Consider the following 14,300-nt stretch of genomic DNA (forward strand, 5'->3'; position numbering starts at 1 on the left):
GCGACTACTCAACGCCAAATTTGCAGACGTCGATAAAGCTTGAATTATCGAGGAGGAAAGATTCCCTTGTATCCACGAGTTCTTTTTTTTATTATTATTTTTCCTGACAATTGTACGGAAATCTATGATTAATCTTTTGACTTCTCCTGCAGTTGGTGTTTTCCGTTATATTGACCAATGATTGGACTTTACGCCCCTTTTCAGCGTTCTTTTTTTTTTTTATCAGTTTAACACAGTAAAAAAAGAAAACGGAGAAAATAAACAAAATTCATAATTCCCATGACATTAACTTATATAATTTACACCGTCCTTAAAGTATTTTATTTTTAAAGAATTTTTTGGACCGTGTTGTTTTCTTTCTTTATTATGCTAAAATCTAAAAAGAAACTCTCCTTTTTACTCAAATCCTCATGTTGTTACTGGTAAATTGGAGAATCGTCACTAGAATTGTTAGTTTCTGGGGACAAAATTAATTTATATCAACGTTTAATTAGCTTTACTGGTTGAAATATCAAAAATATTGATTCTGGCATTTTTTTTTATAGGGAGAGATGTGATTTCATTATTGATATTAATTAATTAATGTTAACAGGTAAATTATCATTATGAATTTTATAAAATTCAAATAAAGATAATAAAAATGAAATTTAAATATAATAGAAAGAAAACATGCTCAATTATTATTAGAATAGAAATTATTGAAATCTTGAGTGACATTTCATCTTTAATTTAGGAATTCTTTTTAGAGAAGAGAGAGACTAGGGTTTGATGAATATTAATATAAAGTCTTTTGATTAATATATAATTGCAATGAATAATCTTTGGATGTGTATAAATGTGAAAGACATAATATTTTATACCATATGATTGTGTTTACTTTATTTTTACACCAATTTTTTTTAAAAAAATTAATTTTACTTTTCAGAAATTACATAAATATATATATATATATAAAACATGAACTATTGGAAGCAGCTCTGCTTACTTTTCTTTTCCTGAAATAATGATAGCGTTGTGCGTTGACTTGTCCACGAGGAGTTTGTAATTTCTTTTTTCTTCTTATTGTGGTTAATTAAATGCCTAAACAATAATTCACAAAGAGTTCGTAGTTTTTAATTATCATTACAGGTTAATTAAAAATGTATAGTTATGTTAATTCTTGAAATCTTTTCTGATTATTTTTAACTAATATTTAGCACTATTAAAATAATGAAATTAACCATTTAATCTCACACTATCGATCCAATGACTCACAATCATAATCTTTATTAAGTCATTATTATTTTTTCTTAATGTTTAACATTTTTATTTTTAATTTAAAATTTCCTTTAATATCAACTTAATTTTTTTGTAAGTATGAAAGATTATTTGAGATGTCAATAAAGTGAGCATATATCGCTATCATATGCTTAATTAATTTATACACTTGGGATTTGGACGGTGGAGAGTTGTCGCTCTGATCTGGAGAGAATTTATAAGTAAATATGTTGTCAACCCCATTCCTACTGATCTCTAACCTTCTTTTTCGAGCAAATTTACAGGCAAATCTGTTGTCAAATCTTGCATTTTCTCTCTAACCATTTTTCGCATAGCGTGTGGAGGTAACTTCATGCTTTGATTGTCGATCGTTTATTTTATTTATAGTATTTATATTCTAATTGCGGCAGAAGAGCATGAAGTTTTTCTCGGTTGTTCATGGATGTAATGAAAAAGGAATTTTAATGTGGTATTTGGAGAGGGAATTACGTATCTAATAAGTTGCCTTCAAAAAAATAATTTTGCTACATGAGTATATGAGCAGAAAAACTAATTGAATTTTATTTTGGATTTATTTCTGAGAAGCAGAATCATGCAAATAATAATAATAATAATAATAAAATTCAACCAGTTTTTTCACAGTATTTTTTTCTCTTTCTTATTAAAAAGAAGAGACACACCGAAAGGGCAAAATGTACAGAATCAAATCGGAAATGAAAAGACAGCGGTGGCGAGAGCTAGCTGACGGAGAGATACAAATTTACTTGGGAATACCTCTCTCACAAGAGCTTAAAAGTGTTTCCAAATAATCAGCTCCTAGATCCTCCAACACCAACACTTCTTTTGTTGCTAACCCTTTCCCTTTCCTTTTACCACTCATTGGCTTTCTTTTGGAATGGGTCTTCTTCAGTGCCTCAGCTGGTGAGCACCAGTCTGTGAAACCACACTTTAGCTCTTCGAGTGATTTTCTCACTTGCTCAATCGGAAAATTGAGGACAGCCTTAGAGCCCTGTAATGATAATGCTGCTTGGTCATAAGCTAGAGCAGCTGCTTCACCAGTATCAAATGTGCCAAGCCAAACTCGCACTCCGTTCCTAGTGGAATCTCTTATTTCTGCCGCATATGTTCCCCAGGGCCGATTTCGGACCCCTCGGTAAGTCTTTTTCCTTGTCGGAATGTTTTTTTTAGCTTTTGGAGTGGCTTCCTGTTCCTTGATCTCTTTCGAGGAACTAAGTTGCGGTAAATTATTTTTGGCTATGTTTGGTGGAACATCCGAAGCAATACTATGAGTAGATGCTTTGGCTTCGGTGAGTGGAACGTCAGATGGAAGAGTCTCTTGACTCCCTTCAGAGTCATTCGAGTTGAATGGAGAGAAATCATGAAGGTTAAAAGGAAGCTTATCCCACGATGGATCCAGAAGGCCGAAGGGAGGTGATGTTGAGAATTCTTCATTTGGATTGTTGAAGAAAGAATGATCCATCCTTCATCTGTTGCAGGGTACTGCAATTTCTTCTCGGCTGACCTATTTTGGCTTGCTACCATCTGAATAACATCTGCCCCATGTATACACACACAACACAGAGAAAGATTAAATTATTGAGTCTGCATTCAGAGAATGAAAAACAACAAAAACAAAAAAATACAGATTGAAATTGCCTTTTGCAATTGTAATGTGGACCCAATCATTAGTTGGAGACAGTTTGTTAATTATTGAACTATTATGATAGTGAAAACTAGTAGCGGATTTAGAGAAATTATTAAATCAATAATATTATTATATTTCATTAAGTTTACCGGTAGACAATTTGCATTTTTTTTATTTTTTTTTATTATATAGTTATGGTTGTGCTATCAAACGAAAAATTATTGGAGAAATTTAATAATTTACCAAAGTTTTATTAATTGAACAACGATCTTAGATGATGAAATAGATTTATCTAATATTTTTTCATATGGTTTTTAGTCCTCTTATTCGGGGACCAAGTGCTTTTCTTCGAGGAATATGGCTCTATGCATGCACTTCTAAATATTCAATAAAGGATATATATATATATATATATAGCACCAGAAAGCAGGGACATCGACTTTCATCTAGTTAATTTACCATATACATATGAGCGTATAAGCATATTATTTATTTATTTGCTTGTCTAGACTACTTGGGCCCCGGAAACATGTGATTAGTACGCTCGGCAACTGTTTAGGATGGTGTCGATGCTCGAGGGTTAATGTCCCGACAGAAGAAAAATCAACATACAATATCTACATTTTATTTGTTTATTTCTCCTAATAATTAATATACATATCCGTACAGATGATGAAGCCTGGGGTCATCACTTTTCCCGTATTTTCTTCTTAAATTTATTAAGGGCACCTTACCGGGCCCCGGGGCCACATTAGCCAGAAGACGGTTCCTTGTTGTACGGCATAAGAGATACCAAATTCAATCAAAATAATTATGCAAATAATTAAATTAAAAGAATAAAAACTTAGAGCGTGTTTGACAGTGTGATTGCGAGTGCTTTTCAAATAACTTTTCATGCCAAAATACATGTCAATAATGTTTTTTTTATTTTTTAAAAATTATTTTTGACATCAGCACATCAAAACGATCCAAAACATACAAACCATATTAAATTTTAGCAAAAAAAAATTAAATTTTTTGGGAATACAGCCACAGTCGCGTTCCCAAACGTTCCCCTAAAGAGATTAGTTAAACACACCCACAGTTTACTATTGATTCGCACAATAAATTTATTGTTTTGCCCCTACCACACAAAAATATTTAGCTTTGTTAGAAGGGTTAGTCTTTTTCTTAGAATCCAAATTACATTGCTAAATCAGGTCATATTTTCATTGCATAATAAAATAACTAAATTGTTATAAACCTCCGGCCTAAAACTAGTAAATTAGTGCTAAAAATAATATATTTTAATTGAAAAATAATAATTAAGAATGGAAATTGTTATAGATAGGGATAAAAGCTTTTAATAATTTTAGATGAAATAAAATAATAAAATCGATTGTTACATGAAATGTTAATTAGTGATAAATCACGTAAATTTTCTAATCGGGTAAAATAATTATTTCAAATGAAGAGTTTTTATAAATTTGGAGTGAAATAATTAGAGAAAAGATAGAAAAGAACTCCAAATAAATTAATATATGACTTTAAACTCAAATAACTCTAACCGTTGGAATAAGTTTCACATACAATCACAGGAGAAAATTTAAAAGGAGATTTTTTTTATATAAATAGGGATGAAATTTCTTAATTAATTAGTTTGAAAATCTTGATGATTTGGGGTAAATAAAATAATATATATAAATTTGAATTTTTAGTATAAAATTACCAATTTTCTACTTTTACGTTATTGAGCATATCTCTTAATATAATAGTTGGATCATGTTGAAATTTACGAGAAATCTTTTGATATATTATTCCATCTTAGATTAAAATTTCAGGTTGATTAGAGTTTGATAAAGTCTTTCTAAGATACTGATTATTGAATAAAATTATAGAAAATGATACATGATCCAGGTAGTGATATTTTTATAAATAAATGCAAACAACCCCTCTTTTCATGAATTTTGTCGACTTCACTGGGAATTGCTAGTTTTTTGTTTTTTTTATTTTTATTTCAATTTTATTCTTTTATATTTAAATTCTTGAGGAGTAGAAATCATTATTTTTTTTAAATTTTCTTTGTCAAGTCATGAATTTTTTTTCCTTTTTCAAATATATTTACAGCATTTAAATATCACTTTTATACATTAAAAAAAAAACTAGCTTAGCCCATGAAGAAATACGGCCCACCTATCTAATTATTAAACCAAAACTGAGGACGAGAGATGCCTACAGGCAAGATTGTCAAACTCGCGAGTTAACTCGTAAAATTATCTGATTTTACGAGTTAACTTATATATACCGTGTAAAATCAAGTTAGAAACTCGAAAACCAGTAAACTCGGTCAAACTCGGGTTAAACTTGGTCGACTAGGACCGAGTCTACGAGTTTGACAAACTCTTCAAATCTCTGTGTATTTGTTAGTTGCTAAAATACGCCCGTTGATCTTTGTGTTCATCTCAAACTCTTCTCCATCCTCAGCCATGCACTCTGTTATATTGATTCCTTGTTGCAGATTGATGATTTAGAGCGTGTTTGACAGTGTAGTTGCGGATGCTTTTCAAATAACTTTTCGTGCCAAAATGCATGTCAATGATGTTTTTTCATTTTTTAAAAATTATTTTTGATATCAGCACATCAAAACAATCCAAAACATACAAACCATATTAAATTTTAACAAAAAAAAATTTCAAATTTTTTTGAAACGCAGCCTCAGCCGCGTTCCCAAACGTTCCCTTAATAACAGTAATGGTAGGAATCCACCCCAGATGGTGACCCCCAGTTCCTTGAACGGTGGATGCTAAGCCCATCGCCATCAAGATCAAGATTGTAGCTGAAATCAAGAAACAAGAACTCCACTTCGCCATTTATTGAAAAGAAATATACACAAACAAGCTCTCTTTCTCGCTAGGTTCTCTTGAATTAATGGTTTCTCTAGGCTTCTTTTCTCTCTCTACAAGGATGGTACCGTGTTGTTTGTTTGTGTAAATGAGCACATAAGGTTTCTCAACAGCTAAGGCTTACCGAGTTGAAGACTTGAGCAACTATTCATGATTGACTTTGATGTTGCGTTCTATTTACCAAATTGCCATTTCTTTTCTTTTAAATCTAACTGCCACTACCTACAAAGATCAAAGTCACCACCAGTACACAACTTTTTATCTATACTGACTGGTGGTGACCCGAGGAGGGGGGTGGGTTTTTAATTACTTTTTAAGTTTTAATTTATTTTTTTAATTGTTTTAATGTTCTAAATTTCTAATATTAAAAATAAATTTTAAAAAATAAAAATATATTATTTTAATACATTTCAAAATTAAAAACAGTTTGAAAAATAAGATTTATCATATTATTAAACAACCACTAAACCCCACACTAGGTTATTATTTACTACTTAACTAAAATTGTTAATATATAATTAATTAAAATATTTTACTTACGATTTTATAATTTTACAATTCAAGTTTATAATTTAAATTTATATTATATATTCCATGTTATGTCAAAAAAATATTTTTGACAATCTCTACAGGCTACCTTCAAGGGACAAATGATGGATCGAAGGATTGGGATATTTCTTTGCATATTATACCTAGATAGTCTTTACTCCTTTTTCTTTTCTTTCATTAGGAGTAGGTTTCAACAAAATAATAAGGGGGCACCAAAGTGAAAGTGATCGCACTTTGATTTTTTTTTTCTCCCTTAACTATTTTTTATTTTTAGACCAGCAACGTCCCGCTAAATTTTCTCTCGGGATAGGACTTCACATCCTAGACTTGGTCCTCTTCATTTGCCGGTCCTTCCAACAGGAGCGAAGCTAGAATTATATAATAAAAAGATTAAAATTTAAGATATAATTTATTATTAAAAATCTTATCTATTTAAAATAAAAATATATTATACTATCCTATATTTAAACACTAAAAATATAAAATGTTTTGCAGGGCCCGGCCTCTGCTCGCCTTCCCTGGTTCCACCCCGGCTTCCAACATCCCATTAATATATATATTTTACATTTTTACTTGAAAAGTTTTTTTTGGAAATGTACTGGCTAGATAAGGCAACAGTCTTAATTTGTTCGAGATTATTTTGCTTTTCATTTTCACTTGTGACGAACATGGTATAACGACTCCCACAATGAAAGCTATAAGCAAAGAAAAATTACATGAAAGAGACAAGCAACGTTCAGTCCAAAGGGGGCGGGGGAAAAGAACAAGAGCAACACAGAGAGACACTACTTGCATATGCATGTGACGCCATATCTTGTTTACCTTGCTACCAAGACAGGGAGTGTGTAGGCCACATTGTTTCATTTAGGTGCTGGAAGTGAACAATTAATGGGAGCAAAAAAAGAAAACCCGTTACATATTTTTACTAATTTAGTGATAATCCTGTATACACACACACACACACACACACACACACAACATCAGATCTTTGATTTTGACACACGGCCCAATAAACAGCTAGCTAGCCACACTAAGTAGCCAGAGTGAGAGAAGAATTGCTGTAAACCGTCCATTTTAGATAAAAGAGCTAGCTTGAATCCACTTGTAGCTTAAAATCTAGAGAGGAACAAGATGGGTCATAAAAAGGAATGGGATTTTTTATATGCTAATTTTGGAGTCGTTTTTTGTTTGCTTGCTGGACTTTAAACCGAGGAACAGAAGATAAAGCAACTAACTGTACTGTGCTGTTTTTGTTTTTCAACATTCCATCAATTTCCACTTTACAGAGAGGGTCTTGCTTGCATTAGAAATCTAGAGTAGATTAAGTAGATGATACAAGACTCACTTTATCCTCTAATAAATGAAAAAGAAACTTTACAGAGTGTGTAGAAATCAGGATGGACAACAAGAAAGGAAAGAAACTCGTGCCACGACATTACCCCTCTCCTCATCTTAGGAAAGACAAGGGAAAAAGAAAACAAAATCAAAGGTCTGCAGAGAAGAAAGTAATTGACAAATAAAGGAATTAAGGAGATGAAAGCAGTCTGACTTCACCAAGAACTAGAGCTCTCACATGAATTCAGAAGCTCTTCAAGGTAGTCAGCTCCCAAATCCTCCAAAACCACCACATTTTGTTGTCTAGTATTAGCTACTTGATTCACTTTACTTTTCCTACTTGTTGATTTTCTTCTCACGGAGTGTCTCCTCTTAAGTGCCACCACAGGCGAACACCCATCTTCACATCTATACTTCATGTCTTCAAGTGATTCTCTCACCATCTCCACAGAGAAATTTAGTACAGCCATCGAACCCCGCATGGAAAATGCTGCTTGATCATAAGCCAAAGCAGCCGCCTCTGCACTATCAAAGGTTCCTAGCCAAACCCGGACGCCATTTCTTGTAGAATCCCTTATCTCTGCAGCATATTTACCCCATGGCCGCCTCCTAACCCCTCTGTAGGATTTCTCTTTCTTTGGCTCCTCTTCTTTGGCATTTGAAGTCACTTCCTCTTCCTTAATTCCACTCGAGGAATTAGATTCCGAGGACTCCTTGGCACCATCGGCGCCTAAATCATTAAACAGTACCATCTCCCCTGAGTCACTGGTGTTAAAAGGAAGGGAACTGCTCTGAAAAAGAAGATCATCCCATGAAAATGAATCTAAAGAACCAAAAGAAGATTCAGGGGAGAGATCTGAATTTAGGTATCGATTATGGTAAAACAAAGAGGGTTCCATCTGGGATTTTTGAGCGGACAGCTAACCTTCGGTCTATGACTTGTGGGTTTGGTTATGCTTGTTCTTAAGTGGCGACTTGAAAATATTTGATCGGCTAACTAACCATTTATATACCACCAAAAGAAGGAAAGATTTTGAACAAGAAATAATTAAAAATAAAATTTAAAAATTGAAATGATTGAATGAGCACCAGTCGATGATAAAGAAAGATATCGATAAGAGGGGATGCCCTTAGGTTTGCGGTATTATTTAATTACAAGCAAGCAATGCTGTGCTAGGTTTGAGGTTGTGTTCTTGTTCTCTGTTATTAGGAAGGCTTGGGAATTTTTTTTTAAGGCACGTGTGTTTAGTGACGTACGGCGGCGGGATTGGTCCCACCTTGCCGATGTCACCATTGCCTTGTTCGCATATGTCTTACACGTGGTACCAATATTTCAATACAAAGTGGCAAGCTTTTCATCGTCACTGGAAGGTTTGGACAGTGTAGCTTGGCATTTACAGTTAAATGTTTTTAACTTCTCTGTGAATTTTGAGCTTCAAGCTGACACAGTTTTGAAGTGTATTTTAAATGTGTTTTTGATTTGAAAAATATTAAATTGATAATTATTTAGTGATTTATGATAGTTTTAATCTGTTGATATTAAAAATAAATAAGAAATTTTATTTTAATATATTTTCAGATAAAAAATTATTTTAAAAATAATTATGCATCATAATCTCATGAAATACCTCTTAATTAGTTTTCTAGTCTTAACATGATGGGACGGTATAACAAAATAGAATATACCAAGTTAGAAGTTCAAAGTCTTGTTTCATTTTCAGTATACAGAACTCGTTAATCTGTTCTGTGTTATTTCAAGCACAAGAAAATAAAAAAGAAGTCAAGGAAAATGGTTCTGGGTAATGTTTTGAAAGCTGCAGATGTGATTATTTGTTCAAAATTCAAGACAATTGTTAGATATTAGTTTACATCGTAGTTTGAATAGAAATCATCGAAGCAAAAAAGTAATTGGTGTTTAGAACACTTATTCAACTAGCTAATTAGAATCTTTATTGAATTATAAAAGGTCTAGACCTGTAAGTGAGTTGAATACATGAAAAAGAGAAGAATGATTAAAATTGTGTGTGTTTTTAGTTTTCAACAAAGTCACTGATCTTAAAGAAATGACGATGTTACAAGAGATTGACTCGTGACGAGAAGAGTATTTATTTAATTTAAAGGTTTTAATTAAATTCAAGACCCATTAAAAAAATCTCGAGTTTTTTACATATTTATGTCGACTAAGTGATAGATTCGCTATGAAATCTGATCTTTTTAGTCTTGTCCAATGAATGTTAAAAGCATCTAAATTACTATACACTACTTTTTTGATGGTTTTTGGTGCCACATGAACCAACTTTCGTCCCGTGTCCAAGAAAAAGTGAAAAAAGGAGAAGAAAATGGAGTTCCGAGCCTTCATAATTAACTCGGGGATATATAATCAGATTTAAATCACATTAGTTTTAATCAATAAAACAATGCACCGCTTGATCACGGATGGTGATCAAGAGAGTTTGGCACCCTAATACGGGTGAGGATTCATGTGAAATTAAGTTCTTGATTGCGTATTTAATATCAACTGGTAATTTTAGGCAAACCTCCACCTTTAATCGTTATCACTTAAGGTAATGATGTGCACATGAAAGAAATAAAAGTCATGGTTTCTTGCGGGAAATTTGATTTGAAAAGACTGGCAGAGGGGACAAGCATATCAAATCCATAAAATATTTAACACAGATGAAGCTGTTTGATAGCAACGTTGTCTAGATTCAGGCCCCCTTTCGTGGGATTGCTTGAAACCGTTCCAGGTCTTCAAGAAGACAAAAAATCTCCATGGAAATGCCTGAATTTTGAAAGTCCTCCGAAAAGAAAGGGTTGCTACACGGTTGATGGCGACCATCCCTTTATTTTTTTGCGGTTCCGTTAATTTTTTTAAAAAATTATGTTTAATTTTTAAATCATTTTGATACTGATACATGATGTATATTAAAGGGAAATTTTAAAAATAAAAACTATTTAATATATTTTTATATAAAAAATATTTTAAAAAATAACATTTATTAAAAAGATTACATGATAAATAATAAACCGATAGAAAGTTAAGAGTTTTTATAGTCTTAGTTTTAAATCTCAGAGAAAAAAAAAGTGTTTTCCACCTTTAATAGTCTTTGAATAATCAATTACGGATTAAAAAAAACACTCAAGGCCATTCAAATATAAACTTACATAAAAAAACTAAATTAAATAAAATTCTAAAATCTAACTAGAAAAAGAAATCGAGGAAAAAATAAAAAAAACTCAAAAAATGTTTGAAGAGTTTAATTTGGGCATGTACAAGACTGAAACTTATCAATACACTGTTCACGTGAGAATAGTATAAAACGTTGAAATTAATTCCTCGTTGCTACTTGATTTAGCAAGTGTGGAGCCATCAATAAATATTATTAATATATTCTTTCATATTTTTTTTCTCTTCTTTTTTATGCAGAAATCTTGGAACCGAGAGTTTGTTGTTCATAATGAGGGTAGATTTTGGTCTCGTCCTTGTTCATATTTTCCTACTGAACTCTCGTTTATATCGATGTACTCCTTAATTTTCAGGATAAGTAAAAATAAAAAAATTTAATTTTCTTAAAAATACTTTTAAAATATAAAAACAAACAGACCTTAATATATAACCCCTGTCGTTCTCTTTACTCGTAATTCCAATGGAGCAAACATATTTCCAGCCTCTCTATATTTTACATTTGATCAAAAAGAATTACTTACAAAATAATTTGATCAAATCCTTTTAAAAGCTATTCAAAACTTACCCAACTCTCTCTCAATGATGTGGCTCATCAATAACTTGTCTAGCAGGAATGTATCTAGAGGAAGGATGGCCATGGGACATGGTATTTGGTGTAGCCATTTGGAATATCTGGAAACCTAGAAATCAACGAGTGTTCGGTGGAACTGAAGACTACAACAGTCAACACCAGCCCTCTCGGACCAGCTACAAGGATGCTCCAAGACATTCAGCGTGCGGCGGAATATGAGGACAAAACAGCCAAGAGAAGCAGACGTGAAGGTATGGTGGGATGGAAGTATATCCGATGGAATTGCAGGCGCTGGAGGACAGTTGAGGGATATAATGGGGAGTTGGATCAAGGGTGTCAAGCCCCAATTTTCTTTTAAAAAAGAACAAAACTCTCTCAATGATGCAATAATCATTCGGAACAAATTAAATTTGATGATTTATGATGAATAAATCAATTTCATCGATCCACCAGAAAAAAGAGTAAAAGCTAAATGATTTGGTATATTTAAAACATAATAATAACGGGTGGACTGGTACATTAATAATCAATGAATTATAAATAATATCATCCAGAAAAAAGGACAATCTCCTTTCTTCAAGAGTTCTATCATGCCTCGATAATGATACCAAACCCTTTTTTTTTTTTAGTGTGTAACAAAAAAACCCTACATTTCTTACATTTAAAATTAAATAATGAACACCTCTCGAATATCTAGTTGTCAGACATGTTCAAGAACTGATAATATGGGTGAAGCTCAAGTTGCTAATTTATTGAGTAAATTCACGTGTCACATGATTAAATTAAATTTATTATTTTTATTTAAAAATTCTTAATCTTAACTTGATGGATGGAGTATAGATTTAGTATCTAGGTTTTATCAAATCATACAAAAATATTAAAATAAAACTTGATTGAATCATATCCCGGGTTATAGATCTTTGTGTTAACATTAAGTATAATAACTATATTGTTATCTAATTATCTTTTTTATTTAATGATTTATTTGTTCATTTTTTTATTCCAAGTACACGAGTTAATTAAAAACCTTAAGCATGTGACTACATAATTAATAATACAATATGAAACCAAAGCTGGTAATGATCTTCAGAAATAAAAGTTAAAAAATAATCATGGCAGCTCTTACAGTCGCCATCGTGGGCGGCATGTAATGTAGCTCTGAGGGGGCCATGGCACCCTAAACTTTTTTCAGATAAGCGACATTATTAGTCCGTAAATGTTATTTATTTTTCACTCTGATCCCTTAAGAATCATTTGTTTTGAAAACCATGCTTAGCATTCAAGTCCAGCTTTCTCCCTGGACATGTTCACCTGGACATTTTTGTTAGCTTATGGCAGCTGTGACGCCACAAATCTGGGTCTTACAGGGTAATTGGTCATTGTTTTTCTTCTGAAAAAAATAGGATGGTTGCTGTCCTTTTACAAGGTAAAGCTGGAAAACCTATCACGTGAGAGGGATAGAGGGTCACGTGGAGCTCGAATGTGATAAAGTGGTCCTTATATTGCACATCTTTGGACGAGTCAATTAGTCATTTGTATATTGACAAAGTTGTAAGACATGCACTCACTTATCTTTGGTGCCTAACGATTCATAGTATATAGTCACTTCCCTTACAATAAATCTATTTTTTTCAGCTGTCACCATTTCTTTTTCAAGCCCTCACTGATGACCATGAAATGCATAGATGAGCTATTGTGACCACTCTCATCCCATTCAAGATTGCCGGTCGTCCGGAGCCGGCACCGCAACCACCCGTCAATCCTTGGCTAAATTTGCAGAATTGTTTCTATATATATATATATATATATATATATATATATCATCAGAATAATGGTGCGGTCACTGTTGAACCACCACCAGAATTATTTGAATTTTGTTTTCAATTGTCTATTGACAACAACTTGTAAATATAAAAAAAAAAAAAAAAAAAAAAAATACACGCACAACTTGCATGTGGTGCCAATATCAATGTTAAGCCCTTGTTCTTTCGAAGCCATGCCACCATACTAATATTATTAAGGCTTTTAACCACCTCCTTTAATTTTTTTTAAACAAAGAGTGTCCATAATTAGTCTAACAATTACTAACCGGATTAACAAAATATCTGTGTAATTACTACTTAGTTGTTAATCTTTTGTGCCCCAATTTCGTATAGCAAACGAGAGAATACCAGCAAATCACAAAATCTGCTATACATTTATGCATCCCCATGGTTAACACAGAAAAAGAGGAAAGTTTTTGTTGGCCACAAAAGGTAAGAAAAATTAGGTGGGATTCTGTGTCCCATTTTCACTATCTATCGGTCTAATAGCATTTGATGAGAGGTAATGTCGATTCCTTGCAACTTGTTTGGTGATGGGGCCATAGGGGAATATATTGCGAGCTTTTTTTCGAGGGAGGTGCATGAACCCGTATACTTTAACAAATCATCATTTAAAAAAATGTCCCACAAATATAACGTGGAAGAAATGTGAGAATTTTGCATAATTTTCTTTGGAATGGAGGTTCGGTTGATTCATTGGTTTTTCCTCCCTTCATCTCTACTTGTATGCAACTTGATTTTTCGCCAACCGTCGAAGCATTAACTATTCTCAGTCTTCTGGTGCGATTTAACTTTAAGCAAAGTCCATGCATGTATCTTCAATTATTTGGCACAATTGGCGAATTAAATGGGGGAAGAAGAGCTGACTATGTTAAACTATTTATTATTTAAAGCGAGTTGAAAGACAAATGGCAACTCAATCTTTATCCACTACGGAAGAATGAGTGAGTTGCATGTGTATACTGCATATAAAGTAATTGATTTCTAGAAGTAATTTGTAGTAAACAAATACATATGGTCGCAATCCTATTCCAAGTTGGATATCAATCTT

The 14,300-nt window shown here is 32.5% G+C and overlaps 2 protein-coding genes across 2 annotated transcripts; both read right to left on the bottom strand.

The window, feature by feature from the left end:
• Positions 1-1,799: 1,799 nt before the first annotated feature.
• Positions 1,800-2,912, bottom strand: LOC133691389 (ethylene-response factor C3-like). The gene has a single exon (XM_062111877.1). The coding sequence runs from the start codon at positions 2,735-2,737 to the stop codon at positions 2,018-2,020; it is 720 nt and encodes a 239-aa protein (XP_061967861.1). The 5' UTR covers positions 2,738-2,912; the 3' UTR covers positions 1,800-2,017.
• Positions 2,913-7,663: 4,751 nt separating this feature from the next.
• Positions 7,664-8,808, bottom strand: LOC133691390 (ethylene-response factor C3-like). Its single transcript, XM_062111878.1, has one exon. It carries the CDS (start codon positions 8,565-8,567, stop codon positions 7,884-7,886), a length of 684 nt encoding a protein of 227 aa, XP_061967862.1. The 5' UTR covers positions 8,568-8,808; the 3' UTR covers positions 7,664-7,883.
• Between the last annotated feature and the right edge of the window lie 5,492 nt (positions 8,809-14,300).

Source organism: Populus nigra, chromosome 4 (genome assembly GCF_951802175.1).
Source record: "Populus nigra chromosome 4, ddPopNigr1.1, whole genome shotgun sequence".
NCBI classification, from domain to species: Eukaryota; Viridiplantae; Streptophyta; class Magnoliopsida; order Malpighiales; family Salicaceae; genus Populus; species Populus nigra.